This window comes from Chenopodium album, chromosome 26, assembly GCF_948465745.1.
Source record: "Chenopodium album chromosome 26, dcCheAlbu1.1, whole genome shotgun sequence".
Classification (NCBI taxonomy): domain Eukaryota; kingdom Viridiplantae; phylum Streptophyta; class Magnoliopsida; order Caryophyllales; family Amaranthaceae; genus Chenopodium; species Chenopodium album.
The window spans coordinates 15,566,995-15,589,724 of NC_137859.1; the positions used below are offsets into that span (position 1 = coordinate 15,566,995).

At 32.9% G+C, this 22,730-nt stretch overlaps 2 protein-coding genes across 4 annotated transcripts; one reads left to right on the top strand and one right to left on the bottom strand.

The window, feature by feature from the left end:
* The first annotated feature begins 1,683 nt into the window (after nucleotides 1-1,683).
* LOC145616668 (uncharacterized) lies at nucleotides 1,684-10,145 on the top strand. Of its 3 annotated transcripts, none has more exons than XM_081671431.1 (9): nucleotides 1,684-1,747; nucleotides 2,140-2,205; nucleotides 2,613-2,745; nucleotides 3,031-3,935; nucleotides 5,454-5,627; nucleotides 5,757-5,873; nucleotides 7,239-7,418; nucleotides 8,902-8,948; nucleotides 9,678-10,145. In XM_081671431.1, the coding sequence occupies exons 2-9, from the start codon at nucleotides 2,158-2,160 to the stop codon at nucleotides 9,991-9,993; spliced, it is 1,920 nt and encodes a 639-aa protein (XP_081527557.1). In that variant the 5' UTR covers nucleotides 1,684-1,747; nucleotides 2,140-2,157; the 3' UTR covers nucleotides 9,994-10,145. The 3 variants fall into 3 exon arrangements, with proteins under 3 accessions (XP_081527557.1, XP_081527559.1, XP_081527558.1); XM_081671433.1 differs by lacking the exon at nucleotides 1,684-1,747 and adding an exon at nucleotides 1,788-1,856; XM_081671432.1 differs by lacking the exon at nucleotides 1,684-1,747 and adding an exon at nucleotides 1,891-1,958.
* Nucleotides 10,146-10,396: 251 nt separating this feature from the next.
* On the bottom strand, nucleotides 10,397-11,527 carry LOC145616671 (uncharacterized). Its single transcript, XM_081671434.1, has one exon. It carries the CDS (start codon nucleotides 11,466-11,468, stop codon nucleotides 10,539-10,541), a length of 930 nt encoding a protein of 309 aa, XP_081527560.1. The 5' UTR covers nucleotides 11,469-11,527; the 3' UTR covers nucleotides 10,397-10,538.
* Between the last annotated feature and the right edge of the window lie 11,203 nt (nucleotides 11,528-22,730).

Sequence of the window (22,730 nt, forward strand, 5' to 3'; positions counted from 1 at the left end):
CCTAAAAATACTCTATGATTGAATAAGTGAAGTTATCCGATTTGGTTTGAATTTTGATAGACTAAAGAGATGTCGATGAAATTTTCAAATCGAGCCTTAATAAAACTTAAATCAATTCAAAATCAATTGAAAACCCATTCCAAACCCCAATAAGTAATAGTTAGTCTTGAAATTAGCTATATAACTAGCTTAAGTCCCGTGCAATGCATGATCTTTAATGAAATCTATATACCTGTATCAAAGCTAAACTTTTTTTTTTTTACTTACAAAACCATTTCTTATCCATCCCAAATGTTTTAAGTGTTTTTTTACTAGAAAATTAGTTTACAATAAATACTATACTACTTTATTTACTCTTAAATATTGAATTTTTTTTATTGATTCAAACTATGTATTTGTTAAATTCGATTATATTTATAGATGTTGTATGATTTTTTATTAATGAATTAATGAATTAATCCTATATATATATATATATATAGGATTATAAATTTTAGTTGTAGCCAATTAAATAAGAGATTATTAATTTCTTTTAGAATTAATTTATTCAAATGCCACGCAAGCAAAATTGGCGAATGATATTTTTAAGTTTAAATTAATTAAATGTAAAATATTATCTTCGGATATTTTCCCGAGGTTTTAGAGAGCCACGTAAGATTTAATTTTCTTAGCGCGCCATGTAAGATCATAAATTTTAGTTGTAGACAATTAAATAAGAGATTATTAATTTCTTTTAGAATTATTTAATTCAAATGCCACACAAGCAAAATTGGCGAATCATATTTTTAAGTTTAAATTAATTAAATATAAAGTATTATCTTCTGATATTTTCCCGAGGTTTTAGAGAGTCACATAAGATTTAATTTTCTTAGCGCGCCATATAAGATCATAAATTTTAGTTGTAGCCAATTAAATAAGAGATTATTAATTTCTTTAAGAATTATTTAATTCAAATGCCACGCAAGCAAAATTGGCGAATGATATTTTTAAGTTTAAATTAATTAAATATAAAATATTATCTTTCGATATTTTCCCGAGGTTTTAGAGAGCCACGTAGGATTTAATTTTCATAGCGCGCCATGTAAGATTATAAATTTAGTTGTAGCCAGTCAAATAAGAGATTATTAATTTATTTTTGAATTAATTAATTCAAATGCCACGCAAGTAAAATTGGCGAATGATATTTTTAAGTTTAAATTAACTAAATAAAAAATATTATATTATGATATTAGGAATTTTATCTAAATGTGTAACAAATTTTAGCACATGAATGCAAAAAAAAAAAAAAAAAAAAAAAAAAAAAAAAAAAAAAAAAAAAAAAAAAATTCTAACAAACCATGCATCGCACGGCTTCATCTAGTTTTACTCTAAAAAAATATCATTTATTCAATACATCGTATTATTTTTATTAAAATTGTATTTCTTCTTATCATAAGTTTATAGAAAAGATATTGTATTATATGAATTACATAGTACTTTCATAAGCCCAAAAAAATATTAAGTATTTTTTTTTTAAGAAAACACTTTTGTTTATTTATTTCAGCTCATGTCACCAAAAAAAAAAATTAAAAAAATAAAAAGAAATTTTTTTTTTTAAAAAAAAATAAATAAAAAATTGCTTAACCAAGGACCCAATAAGGTTTTTGTTTTTACTAGCGACTCCTTACTTCCTTAGGTAAAAACAAAACAGTCTATAAATCTCCCTCGCCCTTGTCCTCTTCCCTCGTAGGCTCGTAGCAATTTCCAGGTAAATGCTGCTCTACTTTCTCTCTCTTCTCCTTCGGAATTCTGATCGTTTTATCTCTCGATTTCTCTAAATTTCCTATCTTTCATACTTTCCCTCCTGTTAAATTTAAGTAAACCTTCAATTTTCCTTTTTGATTTATACTCCAAGTTTTAATTTTTATGGGATTTGATTAATTTATGCAAATTTGGGAAGATTTTGGGTTTTGTATTTTGTAAGGGTTTTGATTTTTATTTTTTCTGAATTACTGGGATTGATTATTTAAATTAGACTAGTTTTGTAACCTAAATTATACTACGTAGGAATTTACAATTGATTTTTCGTGTATATGATTAGGGTAATTCTGAGTTTCTGATCATATTTGTATGATTTCTATTATGTTTTCTGCTAAACAGGTATAATAGCTTTAAAGAATGGGTTTCAATTCAGTATACAAGATTTTGAAGGAGCTTTTTCCTCAGGTATTGATTTAATAAGTTAATTAACTTGTTTAGCATTAGCATTGCTTCAATTCGATTGACGTATGAGTATCTAATTTGGCTATTTGTATCGAATTATTGTTCAAGAGATCATGAATTCATAAAGGGGTTTATAAGGTAGTGTAAGATTTTTCATATGCTCGACGAATTGCGATTTCTGCTTCGGGTTTATCACTGATCATGTATAGCCTTTTCTGTATAGATTTGATGTTTTATGGATTGCCACATTCCTGCTCAGGTTACAATTTCTGTATGATTAACAGATTTGATGTGGATAGTACTTTGTAGTTTTTTGTAGTTGTTATTAGGATCCATCTTGATTCGTCTTTCGCTCGAGTGAGGTGTTTATAAGGATTTTGTTTTTTTTTTTTTTTTTTTTTTCCGTGAAGGTGGATGCTCGTATATTGAAAGCTGTAGCTATAGAACATGCAAAGGATCCTGATGAAGCTGTGGAATCAATTCTTACTGATGTTCTCCCCTTTATTAGAGAAAAGTCTGATCCTGATCCCGTTGCTCCCAATGGTAAGAATCTATAATTTTATACAACCTTTTATAGAGATTTTTTGTGGTAGAAATTGGATTGTTTTCCCTTATTGTTATTAATATTACCTAACTTTGAGATTGTAGGCATAATTATACGAAAACACTGATGTGTTATATTTTTAAAGTGTTTAGATATGCTTTTTAAAATTTGAGACGATCTTGGTTTTTGGATGAGTTAGTTTATATAAAAAGAATTGTTTATCTATACTAGCTTTTAGGTTTGTTTTGCGTATTGGTTTGATTTAAATAGAATATTCCATGCAGTTGAACACGATAAGAATATGTTTGAAGTACAAGTACCAAGCTCCTCTATTCTGGAATCAGCTGCAAGAAAAGATGCTAATGATTCTCATCCGCTGAATGATGCCCATAATATTGATGGTGATTCTTTGGCTTCATCCTTCTATGATGCAAATGACACTGATGACTTACAAAATGGAAACACCAGAATTGAAGATTTGGTGTCATTAAGATGCGGAGAATCTATTAATGATTGCATTCAGGATTTCAAGGGTTGTGAGGGTGAAACCTCTGTCCTTTCTCATAATTCCTTGAATGAAAGAACTGATGTACATGTAAGATGTGAAAATACAATTGCTGAAGCTAGTCAGGCTGAAAAGGTTGTTGCATCAGGAAGTTTGATTGGCGAGAGTAGCAATGATGATCGCATTCAGCAATTTGGGGATTATGAGGGTGAAACCTTTGTTCTTTCTCGTGATTATGAGGACAAAAGACCAGATGTACATGTAGAAAAAACTGACGAGGCTTCATCATCAAAGATAGGTACCGATTCTTATGAAGCTGATGTCAGCTTAAATAATCATTGGGATATGAATCACGATGATGTTAATGATGCTCCAGAATTTGACTATCAGCAGAAGCAACAATCTTTAGATTGCAACTTGTTGGGATTGAACATTTCTGCCGATCCAGGCTCAATATCTGTCACTGAGCCAGAAGCTGAGAATGTAATGGCCATTTCTGATATTGATAATAAACACATGAGTAGCTATGCCGATGCTGATTTCTCACAGGATTTTTCTTTGGCCGATGTTGGTGCTGAGGATGAGAGTCATGAGATTACATTAAGCACTATAGTAACACATTCTGGCCAAATCTGCAGAATCAACCTGGTTGAGGACATTATTAAAGATGCAAAAAATTACAAGGTATTTACAGCTCGTAATATTTTCCTTTTTAATTTTATTGTGCTTTATATAGCAAATAACTGTAGTAAAGAACAATGCAACACTTTCTTCTAGTTTGCCGGAGAACAAAGTTGTGTTTTTTTTTTTTTTTTTTTTTTTTTGACATATATGTTTTTTATGCACGTCCCTTGATTGGGAATTAGGGGCAACGTTTCCAATCAGTTGGCACTGTGTAGAACCAATATGTCAATATGGTTGAGCTAATGAGCTGTCAGAATTTTCATCAGAAGTTATTCCGGTTTGGACTTAAGAGATATCATTACAAGGTTATAATGTAGGAAAAGCTCAATAGTTAATAGTGCCATGATCATGTAACTTTTAGTGCCTTTGTCCCATTATAGGATGTTATTAGTATTTAATTGTGAAGAAATGGTTATATTATATAGCTTTTTCTTTTTTTTTTTTAAAAAAAAAAGTAAATAAATAAATAATCTGATTTTAGCTTTGAATTATATGGTCATTTCTTGTGTATGGTGAAGTACTGTAATCAATACTAGTAAACAACTAAATGTACACGAAACTAGTATGTTAGACTTGAAGATACAGCTTGATAAAAATATTTAGTTTTTGGAGGTTGCTTGGTAGTGTACTTCTATTGTTTTAGTTAAGCATATTATAGTTTACTATGTCTTTAATGACTTATTGTGCTTTCTTACTCATTCTGCATATAGAAGCATACGTAACCCTAGTAATATTTGTGAAAGTAGTATGTTTAATACTCTTAACACCGTTAACTAATACATTTTGATTCAAATGTTTATTTTTGGGAGGTTGGTTGGAGGTGTACTACTGTACTGCAATTGCTTCTATTTTGTAGTATATTATAATTTACTGTGTCAAAATGATTGAGGTAAATTTGTTACAAAAAATAATTAAAAAAGAAAACTACAAAAAAAATAAAAAACACCAATGTTCTTCAGATCTTGATTACGTCTCCAATTTTGTATTATTCTAGTTTTGGATTTGAATCTTCCTTTTTTACTTCTCCATTGCTTTAATATGCTCCTTTACGTGTATAACTTTTTTGCTTCTACATGCTACTTCTGTTCCCCAACACTTCACTCATTTCTTAGGAACTAAATGTTATGAACACTTTCTATATGACTAATTTTGTTTGAACTTATATTATCTGAAGTCTGAACAACTGAACGACTGAACTTATTTTGTCTGAGATCTTTGAATTAATTAACTTATCATGTCTGATAAATCAAAATAAGTTGAAATTAAATTGAGAGCTTTGTGGAGAGGTGGCCATGTGGGTAATTTAATAGAGAACAGTGTAAAAGTAGATATGATTAGAGATAGCGTGTAATTCATATTTATGGAGAGAAGGGGATATTTGCTCTCATCTTTCGATTCAAATTGAAGTAATATGTTTAAGCACTTGAGTAAAATGTTCTTCAGAAATTTGCTTTATTTATATTGGTTGTATCAATCATCAATTGGCATATTTTGAATTGGTTTCAAAATACAATGTAGGATGTGTTGCTTTCAGCCACGGAATCAGTACTGAGGTTGATTGAGGATGTTGAACAGCAGGAAAAAGAGGCAGAAAAAGCTAAAGCTGCTGCTGCCAGGGGAGGATTGGACATCCTAGAGAAGGTGGAAGAAATAAAAAAGATGCTTAAACATGCAAAGGAAGCAAATGAAATGGTATGCTAGTTCTCAAATATTAGAAATATGATAGGGGATATGTAATTTTTTACTTCATTATCTTTTTTTATGCTAGCTTACTCCATATTTTATAATCTTTTTACTTTGATCTTCTCATTGAACATTTAGCATGCTGGCGAAGTGTATGGGGAGAAGTCCATTTTAGCAACTGAAGTAAGGGAGCTTCAGACTCGTCTCCTTGGTCTGGCAGATGATAAAGATAAATCACTTGTTATTCTAGATGAGGTATGCTATTATATTCTTTCTATGTGTAAGATTTGTGTGTTTTTTCTATCAATATTTATTCCTTATTTCTAACTAACCCAAAACCTTTGCAATTCTTGGGCTAAAAAATAAAGAATGAAAGGCATGTATCATATATGTTGTGTTCTTTATCCCTAAAATTCTGTATTTATGGAGTATTAGTAATCTTTTTTTGAATCCGAGTATTAGTAATCTTATTTCTATTGGGGATAATATCTGTGGTATAACACTATAGCCATCTAGATTTTATCAATTTAGCATATGATGAATGAATCTTATTCTAAAGCATATTTTGAGCTCTTTTTAATCAGCATTTTTAATTATTTTGGTATTTTATGCAATGCTTTGTGTTTCTGAGATAATCATTTCATTCATAAGTTATGGGCCAATTTAATTTGTGCTTCTTTTCTGAGATGAGGTATATATGTCAACGCAATAGTATGAAGCATGAATAATCAAGTTTGTTATCTGTATATGGGCTAATAAATTCTCTTACTTCCATTATTTTTTAATGGGTAAAATTTGCAGTTTCATGTATGATTACGTATGTTTATACAATTGAGTCTAAAAGTCATCAGTGTTTTTATTACTTAAATAATAACTAGCCTAATTTAGGGCCATAAGATTCTCTCTCTAATTACCTCATAACTTTTATGTATGGTAATTATTTTCTAGCTATATATGTGATGCTATATAATTCCATTATTTTCCTTAAAGAATTGCAATAGTTTGACTTTACACTATTCACATACTAACTTTGGATAACCACATTATTTAATTTCCTCTTATCTTTTTTTTATTTTTTTTTATTTATTTATTTTTTTTATTTATTTATCCATTGTTTGTCTGGTTTCCAATGTAAACCTTAATTTGATCAAATACGCATTATAAAGAAGTTGATATTGTGAAACCTCACATTGAGGTGAATCAAACAAGATTCTTCATGAATACATTTGTTTTCTTTGTATAACTATCAAGAGTAAATTGATTTCATTTGCATTAGAATTCATAGAGATTCTAAATAGGAAGATAAAATAAGAAACAAAGGGATTAATAAAAAAAAAACATATATCATGTTGGATAATTTTTAATTTTAAGTTTTTTATGCGTCAACTTTTTGTTATTTTTTTATAATGGAAAATCTAGGATATTAATGGTCAAAGTTTGGATTGTCAAATGTGATAGTCAATATTGTAATTTAAAGGAAAAGAGGAAGTATAACTTTAAATTCGCCATCCAATTGTCTTATGCATGATTAGTTGCTAGTTTAATTGTGCAGATCTTTTTTTATTTTTATTTTTCAAAGGCGCCTTTTGACTCCCTAGTTTGTTTTATATCTCTTTGTAGATGCAGGAAACTTTTGAAGCCAGATTAGCTGCATCTGAAGAAGAGAGGAAGACAGCTGAAACAGAGATGCTTGAGAAGCAAGAGATAGCAAAAGGGGCTCTTGCTGAGCAAGAACTTGTTATGGAGAGAGTGGTCCAAGAGTCAAAATTGTTGCAAAAAGAAGCAGAAGAGAATGCCAAGGTAGAGTTTTACTTTGGAACCTTTCTACATGCAATAATGCATTTATAAATTATAATAGCTCATTTGTAGTATATGCTTTCCTTTAAAGAATTTAGCTCCTCCCGTAATCAGATTTATGCACTTGCTTTAATTCAAAGTTAGAACCGGTTAGCACCACCCTTGAGGCCTTGAACCCAACCTGCTTGCATAAACATGCCAGGCTTCCAAATCTGAACCTGATTTTATAAATGGGTTGACCTGAACTCAACCTGATTTACCCTTATTTTTAATGTCTAGTTTATGGCTCTAAAAAACAGGGTGATCCTACATTCCTAACTGAAATATATCCATACAATGCAAATTATTGAAAACAAAACTCTAATCGTCAATATTTCATACGCTTATTTTCTTCCGACCACTGCCTTTTTTAGTCGACACATTTTGACTATAGCAATATTCACACTTACCTTTGACCGTGTTTTGTGATATATACATAATGAAAAATATAGTCATGTTATCATGTGGGATCTTGTTAGATTCGTCATGATATATATTTTTAAAATATCAATTATTTTTTTTTTATAATTTTTGCTTATTGGTTATTTTAAGTTATTAATAGTTGAATTTGTGCATTGGCAAACGTGACTAAAGAAACGGAGGAAGTATAGAATAAAATATAAGATTAATAACAACTTGATAATCAAATAGAACTTTGCTTAATATTCCAAATTCAAACACAAATTAATATATGCCTACATTGGTGCCAAAAAAGTTCAAATTAGGATGCCTTTTCATTTCGACCAAGGCTTGTCTTGGTAAAATCAACTTCATGGGTTTGATCCCAAATCATCTAAATTTATTCTTGCTACAAGCACAAACCAAAAAATAAAGAGTATGATATGATTCAATAAATGGTGTAAAAGCTGAACATTTCTAGTAAACATGGTATAGCCATCTACACAAGATATACAAGGACCTCCCTATATCACTCTTTTTAGTCATGTGAGTCATGTTAGTAAAGAATATCAGCAAAGATATATTGACTTAGAATACATTTTGGCACCTACTCTAGAAAAATGATGGGTGAAGCAGTGTAAAACTGTTTTGGTTTCCTGTAAGCATTTTTAACTCTTCAACTATATTTTGAGAAAGTGTTTCTAGAAAAATTCTTCTTGGAAACAGAAATCCAGAAGTTTGTCCAAACTGTTAGTGGGTTATTAATGCCATGTAGCTATGCCAAATTTCATGAATCAAGAACTCATGGTGTAATGTATCTTAAAGGACCTGTAAGATATACTTCATCCGTTCCTTTTTTATTGCAACATAGGACATTTCACACTTTTCAATGAAACCAAATAAATTGAATAGGTTGTTCTTCAAATCTTCAATAACTTAACATGTCTGGCTAAACAGCCATTGCTGAAGAGGTTGTGCTCTGTTAATTCTCTTTTATTTCATCTTTATTGAAGATAACCTAACAGCTTGCATTTTTTCTTTTTTTCAGCTAAGGGACTTCCTTATGGAGAAAGGTCGTGTTGTTGATGAACTGCAGTAAGTTATACTGTACTCTTTTTTGTAGATTGTGGAATTCTGTAGCACTGGTGCTTCCATCTTGCTTGCCATTACCAATTTATTTTGCTTGGTTTTGCACGAGGGTGTCAAGTGTCATCACCTGTTTCAATTAGTTTTTCATGCTCTGCTGTGGCAAGTTTAGTGATTGTTATTTTGCCTTTTAGGATAGTTTTGTTCACTTACTCCTTAAAGGGGTAGCTAAATATTAGCCCCTCGCAGCTGGTGTGCTCGTGAAACAGGATGCATCATGCATGTATTATCTGATAAGTTAATCATTTAGATTTGCATGTAAGAGGAGCTAATGGAAGATTAAATGGTTACAGCCATTAAGGAAAAATTTTGTTCAGCACCCTGTAAAATTTTCTACATGTAGAAGTCATTATAGTAACATTTTTTAGGGCTATTGGTTGGCAAAGCGAACCATTACCACTCAACCACTCCTAATACAGCCTTGACGTTAGAATTGGGGGCTTTCTTCTTTGAGTTCTGTTGGAACTTACCTCTCCGATTGTGGAGGTTAGGCTGCCTACATGATTGATCTATTATTATCTTGCCCTTGGTGATATCCAAACCCTCCCCCAACCTCTTTTTTTTTATATCATTACGGAGAGTTACTGGTGTTTTTATTCTCTATTTTCTGCTTGCACAGTTTTTTTTTGGATGAATCATAGTGGTTACTAATGTATCAATTGACTGGCCTCTTTGCAGGGGAGAAATATCTGTTATTTGTCAGGATGTAAAGTCGTTGAAGGAAAAATTTGACCAACGTGTATCTCTTAGTAAGTATCTTTCCATTGAGCAGACAAGCTTTCGTATGGCATCATCGACTTCTTCAGTAAGGAGCATGGCTTCAGATCCTGCAACTGGGCATATGGAGTTACCAGAGACACCCAATAAAATGAGTCGAGCACCCTCAGTTGAGTGTCAAACACCTAAAAGCAATGTCGGGGAGGAGGCTGTTGGATCTGGAGCTACACCTGTCAAGGAGCTTTTGGACGAGGACTGGGAACTTTTTGATTTTTAGAAAATTACCTTTGCAAATGCCAGTTTGTGAATATTTGGAATGTTGAATAAGTTCAGTCACTACAATATTTTCGTATTTGAGTGGCTTAAGTTGAGCCTTTTTGCTGCTACGTAAATTTGTATATAATCCAACTGCTAACTGATTTTCGGCAATGGTGAATTTCCAAATAGTCTCTGCTTTTGATTGCTGTGTGCTCTTCTCAATTCATTTCATATATGCACTGCCTTCCTGAGAGTCTGGCTCTCTGTTTGCTACTAAACTCTGCTGATTCAAGCAAGTAACCTCTCTGTGATGAACTTGCGAGAGTGCTTACTGCTAATCGTAGTATTTTCCTTTTTACAATTTAATAATGCATTCTACATAATAAAGTAATAAACAAGACTCTTAACTTATTTATAGGTAGTAAAAGTCCAATTTCAACTTGTTTCAACTCAATTCATTCTTCAACTTTAAAGTCAAAAAAACTAACATAGTACAAAATCTACAAATATACACCAATTTTATCAAATCAAACAAAACTTATGTACATTACATATAATCTAATTTTACCTCCTCAATTTATCATCTTTCTTGCTCCCACTAAAACCATAACTACCATCACCTTGCAAGCTCATATCATATACTTCTTCACCAGTTTTCGCATTCGCCCGTCGTCTTCCATACCCCTTCATTCTATCATTCCTCGGTTTCGAATTCGCTTCCTCATTACCCTCTTCTCTCCTCCCATTCATCAAAATTTTCCCAATCCCATCACCCTTCATCTTCCGAATTCCACCCTTTGAGCGAGAATTGACACTCGATTTCGAACCCGCCTCGCCACGAACCTCCTTCTGCTTCCGAATTCCACCCTTTGAGCTCGAATCCTCGACCCTCGATTTCCGATTTCCACTGGAATTAAACCCATGATCGATGCAATTACCATACGGCTTAACACTATGAACAACCCCCTTAGGAAAAAACCTAGCAGAGGGCAAATTCTCCTGAGTATGAAAAATCTGAGGCCCATCATTCTCAGACCACAAATCAAAACCCCCAGGTTTCTGAAACCTATCAGCTAATACCTTAACTTGCTCATCAGCTGAAACGGAGAAAATCGAAGACGAGCTCTTGGGAGCACCCTTCTGAACAACCTCCCAAGGGCGTTCAAGATTGGATATAGCAGCCTTTAGTTCAGCACGCTTACGCATCTCGTAGATCTGACGCTCACGAGAGAGGCGGGCTTTTAGGAGTTGCTTGGCTTTCTTTGCTTGCATTCGTTTCCATTCCCATTTGGAGACGCCGCCCGGGTAGGTTCTTGGGCCTCCGCCCATGCGGATGAGAGTGGTTGGTGGACGGCGTTGATGGTGGAGAGAGAGGTGAGGGAGGAGAGAGAGTGGGGAGATTGAATTGGAGAAGGAGATTTGAGTGTGAGGAAATTGGGATTGTTTTGGGTTTGATAGTGTTGGAAGGGTGAATGGTGTTTTGAGGATTTGCATTTTGTGTTTTTTGGGTGAGTGGTTGAAGGTGAAAGAGAAGCGAGTGTTCGAGAGTTTTTTTTTGGGAACTTTGAATGTAATTGTATTGGACTTTTGGTATTTATATGTTCTTTTTTGTTATGTGGAAAGAGGAGGTGATGGACTCGTGGGAGTGGGGATGAAGAGAAATCCATTAATGGAGTAGAGAGAAGCATCTAATTGTGATGGATTTATAAAATTTTAATTTTGGTACTCTATAAAAGTGCCGCTTTTTACTAAAGGTAAAATAAAAGACCCTATCAACTAAAACTCCTCATACTCCCTTCGTATTTTTAATGTGTTTTTTTTTTTCCTTTTTTGTTTTTGGTGCACCTGAGGGGCTAGGCCATGGGAAAAGTAAAAACAAAAGCAAAAAAATTAAGGGGTACAAAACGACCAACGACATCATCATGTAAGATCCGTCCTAAAGCTATAGGAGGGAATTGAATCAACTCGATCTTGTTGTTCTGGGTGACACCTTAGTTTGCAAGCCAATTCGCGGCTCGATTTGTTCTCGATAAACATGGTGAACTTCAACTTGCCAACTATTGTCTTCTAGTAGCTGCTTGCACCAAATACATCGGTAGCCATGTCCTCCATGAATGTCCGCACTATTGAGAGCTACGACCACCGCTTGATTATCCAATTGAACTTGAATTTTCGCTCCTCTTAACCTCTTAGCCATTTCAAGCCCATATTCAATAGCCTTTAGCTTGCCATGAAAGCAAAACAAGCACCAAAATTTAGAGAGATGACATAGAGTAGGTGACCCTGATAGGGATGACAATATTAAGTGGATGTCCACTAACCCGCTCCACCCGCTTTAAATAAATGGACGAAAATCCAAATTAAATGGATGAGAAGCGAGTGATGGATAAAGCGGATGATGGATCGAATCAGATGTAGATGATATTCTTTTCACCCGCTAACCATCCACCCACCCGTTTAACATAAAATTAATTTTTAATCGAAGAATTTTAATAATATAATATGAAATGTGCAAGAAAATTACTTGTCTTTTTTGTTGCAAATTAATTTTTATGTTGTTATTGTTTTCTTTTTAATTATTATATAAATAACCGAAAATTAAAGTTTATGTGAGTTATTTTTTTTTCACTTTAATACTCATCCATTTGTCATCCGCTCCACCCGTTTCATCCACGGATGATGGACGGATGAATATTGATGATGGGTGAAGCGGATGACGGATGGATGTGGATGGAGCAATTAGAATAATGGATGGATGCGGGTGAAGCTCCACCCGATCCAAATTCGATCCATTGTCATCTCTAGTCCTTGACAGTCATGAAGTACCCCCCTCCTCCAGCATGTCCCGGTGCACCTCCGCGTTTTCATAAATATTACAATTTGACCGGCACATAGTTTTAGGCAGTTTATTTAACTTAAATAAAATGAAAGGTAAGTGGGGTAGTTTGAGCATTAAAAATTGTAAAAGAAAGATAGTGGGGTTAATAATTTATTAAAAGTAATGAATGTGAGAGAAAAGATGTGGATTTAGATGAGGACCATGTGAGGAGAGAGATAAAATTTAAATGTAGCTTTTGCATAAAAAAAAAGTGTAACACTTTTTAAAACACGACCAAATTAAGTAAGTGTAACATTTTTTAAAATACGGAGGGAGTAGGTCAATCCAGCCCGGGTTATAAAAATGTGTTTATTTGAAACTGACCTTTATGTGAGTTTGTGATATAGTTTATACCTTAAGACTTCCCCTGTTTATTTTTTTTTTTTAATTTTTTTTTTAACAATGTTCTAAAACTAAAACTCTAAAAAGGAGATTGGCTCCCAAATGACTCAAAACTACAACAAGAATACTTAACCAAACTAATACAAGAACTAAAAAGGGGATTGGGGTTATAGACGTTGTGAACTGCTTGACAATGAAAATAAGGGGGTTAAGAAGATCCACCGCTGGAACTATCCATAAGTTGCTTCAAACTTGTTCCCCTTGCGTTTTTATCTTTCTTGTTCTTCACCCTTGACCTGATTGACCTTCCATGTTTTCTTACTAAAATTTAGGATTTTACTACATGGTTATTCAATCAGATAAGATAAATGAATTTTCTATTTATTTTTCTTCTAATTATTCATGTGTAATTAGATATGTCAATTCTTTATCAGACCTAAATCAGCCTATTTTTATGGGTGATGAACAAAATTTTCGACCAAAATCCGATTCAAACAGAACCCGTTAACTCATAAATTTGTGGGTAAACCTGACTCGCACTTAATTCAAACCACTGACCTGTTTTTGGGATTTCTTTTTTCAAAAAAAATACATTTATAAAAAAGAAAAACCTAGTTTTTTTATTGAGCTTGATCATCCATCCACCATTCTACATTCATTTTTTTCTCATCTATATTGCCTTAAATCCACACCAATTGTCACCCACACCAACCTACCGAGTACCTACTCACACCAACTTCATCCGCATAAGCTATGTCGCGCCACTGACAGGTGTCATCAAATGGTATTTAGTTTGAATTTTGTATAACCAACGTCTAAAGTTTAGTTGAATTGTTATTGTGTTGATTAATTTTACATAATATATATTACAAAGATAGTCTGTTTTTTTTTTCGTTGATATATCCTTAAACAAACTACACTACTAAACATTATTAAAAGACAGTAAATTAAAATTAGCCACCGTTGCCCGCAAATGTGACTTTTGCACCTTGGTCCTGTCAACCTTTTGAATGCTACACTAGGAGAAGGCTGATCCCAAACGAAGAATATCCATCTAAGATCAACGTCGATGTTGCTATTATTCCTCAGCATCCTAACCATATTTTCCGAATCCATGTAAATTGTTATCGACATTAGACGTCGAAGAGCTCCTCACTTAAGACCATGGATACAAGCATTCATCTCAGTTTGCACGGCCGACTGAGCTAGCCCATGTGTCGTACCTCCGAGACCATCGAACTCATCTTCCTCCACCCCATCTAGGCACCATCCCATTCTTGATCTCGTAGTCTGCTTATTCCAGGACCCATCAACTTGTATTACAGTTAACCCCTCTTGAGTTCCATCATTAGTTAGAATTGCCCGCATGAAACTTGGCGGGTGATCATGTAAACTCTCTGGAGGGTGCAGGCAGAGTAAAGCCGTCTCTCCATTACCGCTAAAAAGATCATGTTGACGTAATTCCTCTGAAATAATTGCCGGAGTCGACAACAAACTCGACCCTAACCTCCTAAAAACCCTGTTATTCCTAGCATTCCACAAACCCCACAAAGTGGCCAAGAAGAAGGTAATCCTATGGCCCTTTTTCCCATCCAAGCTAAGGTAAAGTTGGATATAGTACAGAAACCAATCTACAAAGGACTGGTTTGCATTATCTTATGAGTGGATGCCTAGTATTCCACCCCTCCAAATATCTTTCGTTGTCGTACAAAACCTGAAAATATGTTGCATATCTTCCTCCAAATCCTCACAAAGATCACAGTTGTAATACCCCATATTTTTAAGCCTATTTAATTAATTTTAATCATATTTATTACATTTAAAATATGTTCTAATTTGGGTTTAATTAATTTTCCTTATGAAAAAGTTATTTTCTTAAAAGATTTTTACCTTTATTTATTCAAATCCCATACTTAGTTATATTATACACCTTATTTTAAGGTGCTTTTCTTAAGATATTTTATTTATTTATAAATATTTTCTAAACTCTTGTGATTTCAAAGTGATTTATTAAGCAAATTATATTTTTTGCTAAACTTTATTTATAAAGTTATTATTTCAAGACTTTAAAATGATAAAAGCTTCTATGAGTCCAAACTATTTTCTAAATCATGACCATAGTTATTGGGCCATTAACTTACTATCATTTTCCTCTAGCCCATAAGAATGTTTTGAAGTCCATTTTTCACTGGCATATTCTTAGGTGCATGTTTGTGCACGTAGAATAGGTGCAACACCCCTTAAACGCAGCTTTTAGTGTATGAAACGCTGTCCACCTTTATCTTTCTTTTCTTTTTTCCAGTTATTATTCTTCCTGTGATTCTTCTTTTCTTTTTGATTTTTTTCCCCTTTTTTAAATTTTCTCTTCACTTTTTATTTATATAATAATATTCATCAAAATTTTCTCTGAATTCTATACTATCAATCACTTTCATAAACTTTTTCTCTTCCCTGTTTTTTTATTTTTATTTTCCACTGATTAAACTTTCTCTCTCCTCTGTTTTTATTATTTTTATCTTCCATTGATTTTGTGAATTGAATAGATGAATTTGATTGTTATTCCCGAAGAGATCAATGCAAGTTAGTTTCTATGAATTTGCTATGATGGATATCAATTAGATTGATGAATTTGGGTTTAATTTGGGATGAATTTGATTATTTGAATATTAATTCAACTGTTGAATCTGTGATGAATTTCATTTGATTTTGTAAGTATTGATATTGCAAAAATTATGGTCGATGAATTTGTGATGAATTATTGAATTGCTGCATCTTAAATTTGTTTTTTTATTACGATTTTGATTTTTTTAATTAAGTTGCTAATATTTGTGTATTACTTTTGGAAAAAAAATGAACACGATGTACTTCAAAAGTGAACATTTAGTAACTAAAAATGATCATTTAGTATACTAAAAATGAACATTTAGTACATAAAAATTAAAACATACGCATTATAAGTATTAAAAATATGAACATATGCATTACAAATGTGAGTATATGTATTTTAGAAAATGAACATACGCATTCAAATATGAACAAATGCATTGGGTCCCTGTAAGTGAACGCATGCATAAAAAATGTATGAACATATGCATTTAGGTAAACATAAACATTCAAAATATGAACATATGCATTTTAGAGAGTGAACATATGCATTCAAAATATGAACATATTTTATAAACATTACTTTGTAATATATACTTAAGAATATTTATCATATGAACAACAAATATTTATATTATGAACGTTTTAAAACATTCTATGAATATAAGGTATCCAAATAATGAACATATGCATAGGTTCGCTTACATGTGAACATTATCTTTTCATAAAGTGAACATAGCCATAAAAAAATTTGAACCTATGCATTTCAGAAAGTGAATATTACATTTCAAAATATGAATGTAAGCATTGGTTTTCTTAAAGTGAATATAAGCATTTAAAGTATGAACATATACGTAAAAAAAATATGAACATAAACATTTAAGAAAGACAACATATGCATAAACAGATTTAATTACTATTTCATGAACAACACATATTTACATTATGAATAAATGAAATATATATGAACATATAAAATATTATTATGAATATAATGCATTTAACTATGAACATAAAAATTTGAAAAAATAAAAAATAATATGATTATGAAATATATGCATTATAAATATTAAATGTTCATTTTTTTACGTGTTCATTTTTTATTATTAAATGTTCATTTTTTTTCATGTTCATATTTTTTTTACTAAATGTTCATTTTATAGAGCGTAGTGTTGATTTTGGCATATCGCGGATATGTTATCTGGGTTATTAATATGGGCCGCGCGTTTTGGGCCTTCACTTGTTGCACCTATCTTAGGTGCAAGAGGATGCACCTAAGACCAATTGCCCCCATCTTCCCCAATCAACAACATCAACGTATGAGATGTTCATACACCATAACCATGGAAGCTCCTTCCAATTTACCTCCCCAAATGTTACCTCCCCTATACTATAAATCTAATGGTAAAAATATTTTCTTACACTTGAAGTTCATCCACTCCATCACGATTATCAAGTTCTCCTCAACCATTAGATGCACCACCCAAATCAACCAATCAACATTAAAGCTTAATATGATTTATTTACCATTTTCACCTATAAATAGAGCAAGAAACCAAGCTAATTTCATCTCAATTTTAATTGTAAAAATACCCACAAAATTTCAGCAATTAAACCCAATTATAAAACCCCAAAATTACCCCCTTTCTCTCTCCTCCGCGCCTCCTTGGCCGCGCACCACCACTAGGCCGCGCACCCCAGCCACCGCCCGCCCCTGGCCGACGCCGGCTGCCCAGCCACCGTCGAACCACCTCCTTGCACCCACCTCTTTCCTCTTTTGTTCTTTCGTCCCCCTCCAAACCAAGACCAAAGTTTGGTCTTTGTTGTTTTGTAAAAACCAATACTAGAATCCTTAAATAGTTAAATCCCACCAATATAAATTAACTCTAATGACATTTTTGACCCATTAAGAGTAAGTGAGCCCAATCCTCATGCTTATTTTACTCTTATTGGTTTAATTTATGTACTTCACATTTATTATTATTATTATTATTATTATTATTATTATTATTATTATTATTATCTAACAATGATAAAGTTTAAAGATTAGTTTACAAAAACAAGTATTAATTTTATAAAAAGGTTAAAACAATTATTCATGCACAATTAGTTTGAGTCAATATTTTATATTGTTTGTTCAAAGAGTATTGATTAGGCTTATTGGTTTATTGAAGGGAAGTGTCAATTTTGATGTTAGAGGTTTCATATGGTTGTATGAAAGATCAAGGTACGTATTCGTGGCTAGATCTTTAACTATGTGATTTTATTCAAAAATGTGTTTTATGTTTTGAATGATGAACTATGTTTGAATGTTTACCAATGATTTATGAATGTTTATAAAATAAACCGTGTAAGCTTGTTTCAATAAAAATGATTGTTTGATCTTAAATATTTAAATGCTTTATAAGATTGGTTGTAAACTTACTTGGTTTACTAAATTGTTTGAAAAGGAAATATTATTATTTTAATCATCCCATACATGGGAATTGAAAGATTGATTTATCAAAGATGTTTATTGGATTTTCTTGACTCTCACTATGCGGAGATAAATGATAAGACTATGGGCTTTGTATGATCTAGTCTTTCCTCGAGTATAGACTATGTAAATGAGTTACTAGCTTGAGGGGTGTGCACACTTAGGTTGGGAAATGGTTTACGGAAATGTTGATCTTCCATTTCTATTGGACTCTACTTTTGGAAAGTCGTTGATTTTGGAATGTTTCTAAATGTGGAATTTCTATTTATGGAAGGTTTGAATAATGATCTATCATTTACAAATGCTAAATCTTACGAAAGCATGTTTAATTACATAAATTGATGATTTTACATATCTAGCATTGGTATGTACTTAGCATTTTGCTAACGCGTATTTCTCTTTTGTTTTTGGCTTGGCCCTACTTATCACTTATGATAAGTAGATAGGTGATGATGATGAGTCGACGTGACTAAATGTTGCATTGGGAACAAAGGGCGATAATCACTTAGTCTAGATTTCATGGTTGACGATTTGTATGAAGAGTTCTCGTGTGGTTCAATTTTGAAAACTATTATTACTATTATTATTTATTTAATAAGAGTTAAGTATGTATTTTCCGCTGCAAGTCTTTGTATTTTGAAAAGCCTTACGTAATCACGTGGCGGTAATGCTCCTAAGCTACTCTCTTAATCATGTTTTGTATCATTATTATTGGAGAGAAATTTAGGGGTGTTACAACAGTAAACTTGAATATCCAACCCTCTCCTACCTAGATTACCTCTTGTGGCCAAACCATTATGGAGTACTTTCCACACAAAAAGTTTCCATTTGGGGAGTATATGAAGAGCCCAAAGAACTTTATAAAACTCCAAAACCGCCACATTTCCCGTGCGAGACTCCAGTCTTTTAACAAAAGCATAACCCGTTTTGACTGTATAACAACCAGACTTATGGTCTAACCAGTACATATAGTCCTCTGCCTCCATCACTAGCACTTTCATTGATGCTATAACAGTCGCATCCTTGAGATTAAAACAACAATTGAGTCTTCTGTGATTCCATCATGTACCATATTGGTCAAAAAATCCTTAGCCCTCCAATTCCAAACCTCGCTCATCGTATCCAAAGACCGGGTTGTTGGTATCTTCCCTTCCATCCACCTATCTTTTGTAGCCATAATTGTTTTCCCATTCCCAAACTTCCAACCACACCCCTGAACCAAAATGTTCCCAGATTTAACTAATTCTCTATTCACCAAGAGTAGGGCATGTTTACCAAAGTAGTTGGTTTCCCTAAGAGAATAGGACTTACAAAATGTGCCCTGCACACCTTAGACAACAAAAGTTGTGGATTGCTACTCACTCTCCAAGCCTGTTTCTTATTACAAAGATAGTCAGTGGAGTAATGTAATGCTTTATGTTAGAAAAGGGAGATAATAACCAGCTCTTTAAGGATATTATTTATGTAATTAAAGGGATTATACACCTAAATAATAACAATATTAATATTGTCAAATATATGATTTGGAGAAATAAATAACTAATATCAAGAAATATTGGTCTCCACATATTTAATAATGTTGGCTTCTTCCTTTAATTGTGTAATGTTTACTTATTTTTAATTATATTATTATTTTGATTCATTAAAATTGGATGTGCTTTGGTGACTATTCATATTATGTATTAGAAATGTAATGACAAAATTATATCGGTGAATATATTTTATTAATAAAATTGAAACATAAACAACAAAAGAGCTTGAAAAATAAAATATTTCTAGTAATAAGAAAAAAATAAAATAAATAAAAAATTGTTCTAAAACCCAATGGGACGAATTTGAAAACACTGGATTAGGAGTTGAGCATTTATGACCCGTGACCAGACCCAAAGTGACCCAACCTGACTGACTCGACTCGATAGATTGGTCTATGTGTAATGATTTTGTGTTATATACCCTTTGTATTTTTAAAGTGAAACATTTCTCTGGGCAAATATGTCAATGTAAAACTTTGACTAATCACATCTTTAATTATCAATAAGTAAAAATTATAAAGGTGAAAAAAATACACCCTCAGGCACAAAGTCTTATATGTGGCTGGCCACACCGTGTGAGTTATTTCATTAATGTAATAGGGGTTACTTGTCAGCGTTAAAGGGGTTACTTCATCAGTGTTATAAGATTACTCGATTAGTGTTATAGGAGTTATTCAGTCAGTATTACATGGGTTACTTTGTTCTTTCATAAGTGGTAACACGGTGTGGCCAGCCACACACAAGACGAGCTGCACCCTTAGGTTGATTTGGCTGTTGAGTTAATTAGATTGAATTTGGTGTTATTCTTTTTTTTTTTTTTTTTTAACGGAAGACCATTCTTTATTTTGTTGAGTGGTAGAAAAAACACGAGATTATATAAATTAGAAAATTTTGTAAAAAAAACCACCCTAAAAAACACCACTTTTCTAATTAATCACCTTTTTTTAATGTAATTTATAATAATAAAAAAAAAAATAAAAAAATAAAAAAAACACCTTCAAAATACAAAACTAGTAGCCTAGTAGGTATCATCACCCCTCCTATATCCTGGCCTATTTTTCGACTAATGGTTCACGTGTCACCACCCTATAGGTCAAAATTAACAAAATTTAAAAAATAATTATAAAAAATATCTCCACCCATTCCATGACATCCGCACCTTGCATTTCCCCTGCCACCCACCGGAACAACCAACCCCACCCAAACCAACCGCTTGTCGGACAACCCCCCACCCCAACACAACCACCTACAGCATATACCCTTGCCAGCGAACCCCACCAATCCCCCCATAAGTATATATAATACCTTCTTTTTCTTCTTCTCCTTCCCCTTTTCACTCCATTGAAGCGCACTCTGAGTTCTCCATTAAAGCGACATTGATCTTTTCTCTCACTTCATTGAAACAGTTTTAGAGGTCGGATGAATAGCTAGGTGGTTAATTCCGGCTGGTGTTGCGGTTGTAGGCACCCAAAAATCTAGGATTTTGAGGAGAGAGTAAGGGGAAACATAGGAGACGAAATTGGAGGGGGCTTGGTGGCCGGGCGAGCAAGGGTGGAGCTTGGTGGGGGTTCGCCGGAAGGGGTAGTGGTTTGTTGAAGTATATCCCACCAAGTAACACATGTAAGAGTTCCACATTGGTTGAAGAAGAGAGAGTTAAACACTTTATAAGGCTAAGAGGCTACTCCTCCTATTGCCATATGGTTTTGGGATGGAACCTCCTTTGATCTTGTGAAGTGAACTCTCTCTCTTAGTTTGCGGGTGCGGCCCAGGCTCACGTTTAACATGGTATCAGAGCCAGGCCCACGGTTTGGGACCTCTTATGGCTTGAGTATATTGTCAGGCCCAAGTTTGGGACCTTTAATGACATAAGTATTCTAGGCCAAATTGAATTGGATCAAGTGATCCTTGAGTTAAAAGGGACCTTACATGTGAGGGGGAGTGTTGAAATATATCCCACCAAGTAACACATGTAAGAGTCCCACATTGGTTGAAGAAGAGAGAGTTAAACACTTTATAAGGCTAAGGGGCTACTCCTCCTATTGCCATATGGTTTTGGGATGGAACCTCCTTTGATCTTGTAAAGTGAACTCTCTCTCTTAGTTTGCGGGTGCGGCCCAGGCCCGCGTTTAACATGGTTGGAGGTGGCTGGTTGGGGTGTGGGGTGGTCCGGCAGGTGGCTACTATGGCTGGGGTTAGAGGAATTTTTTTTTTTTTTTTTTTTTTTTTTTTTTTTTTTTTTGGAAATAAATTGATTTAATTTTATGTTTTTTTTTTTTAAAAAAAAAATTGTTAATTTTTGCAAATAAGGTGGTAACACGTGGACCCTTAGTCGAAAAACATGCCTGAATAGAGGTGGGGAGGTGATACCTACCGATTTGCGTTTTGGAGGTGGGTTTTTATTTTTAGTTTCTTAAAAAAAAGGGTAGTTAATTAGAAAAGCGGTGTAATTTGGGGTTTTTTTTTATTTTTTATTTTTTTACAAAATTTCCTATTGATTACAAAGAATCACATAATATATAAAGGTTTTTTTTTTTTTTTTTTTTTTTTTGAAAAACAAATGACAAAGAATTGAGCATAGACAATGAAAATATATTGATTACATTAAACCATATAATTGCATCAAGTCCCAAACATCAAGAAACTTTAAAATTCTACTCTGTACTCCCCTTTCAAAAAAATTAAAATAAAATAAAATAAATATAATTCTACTCAATACTCTCCTTGTTAAAAGTTCATGTTTGAATAGAAATTATCTCACCAATAAAAATCAAAGCATGCATTTTGATAGATATATAATATTATAATAATGTAAAGTCAATAATCCACGACCATCATAAGTTCAGTACGAATATACTTAGAATATATCATGCACAAACAGTACAAAAAGCTGGTAAGTAGCTAAGTAGTGTAAAATAATGTAAAAG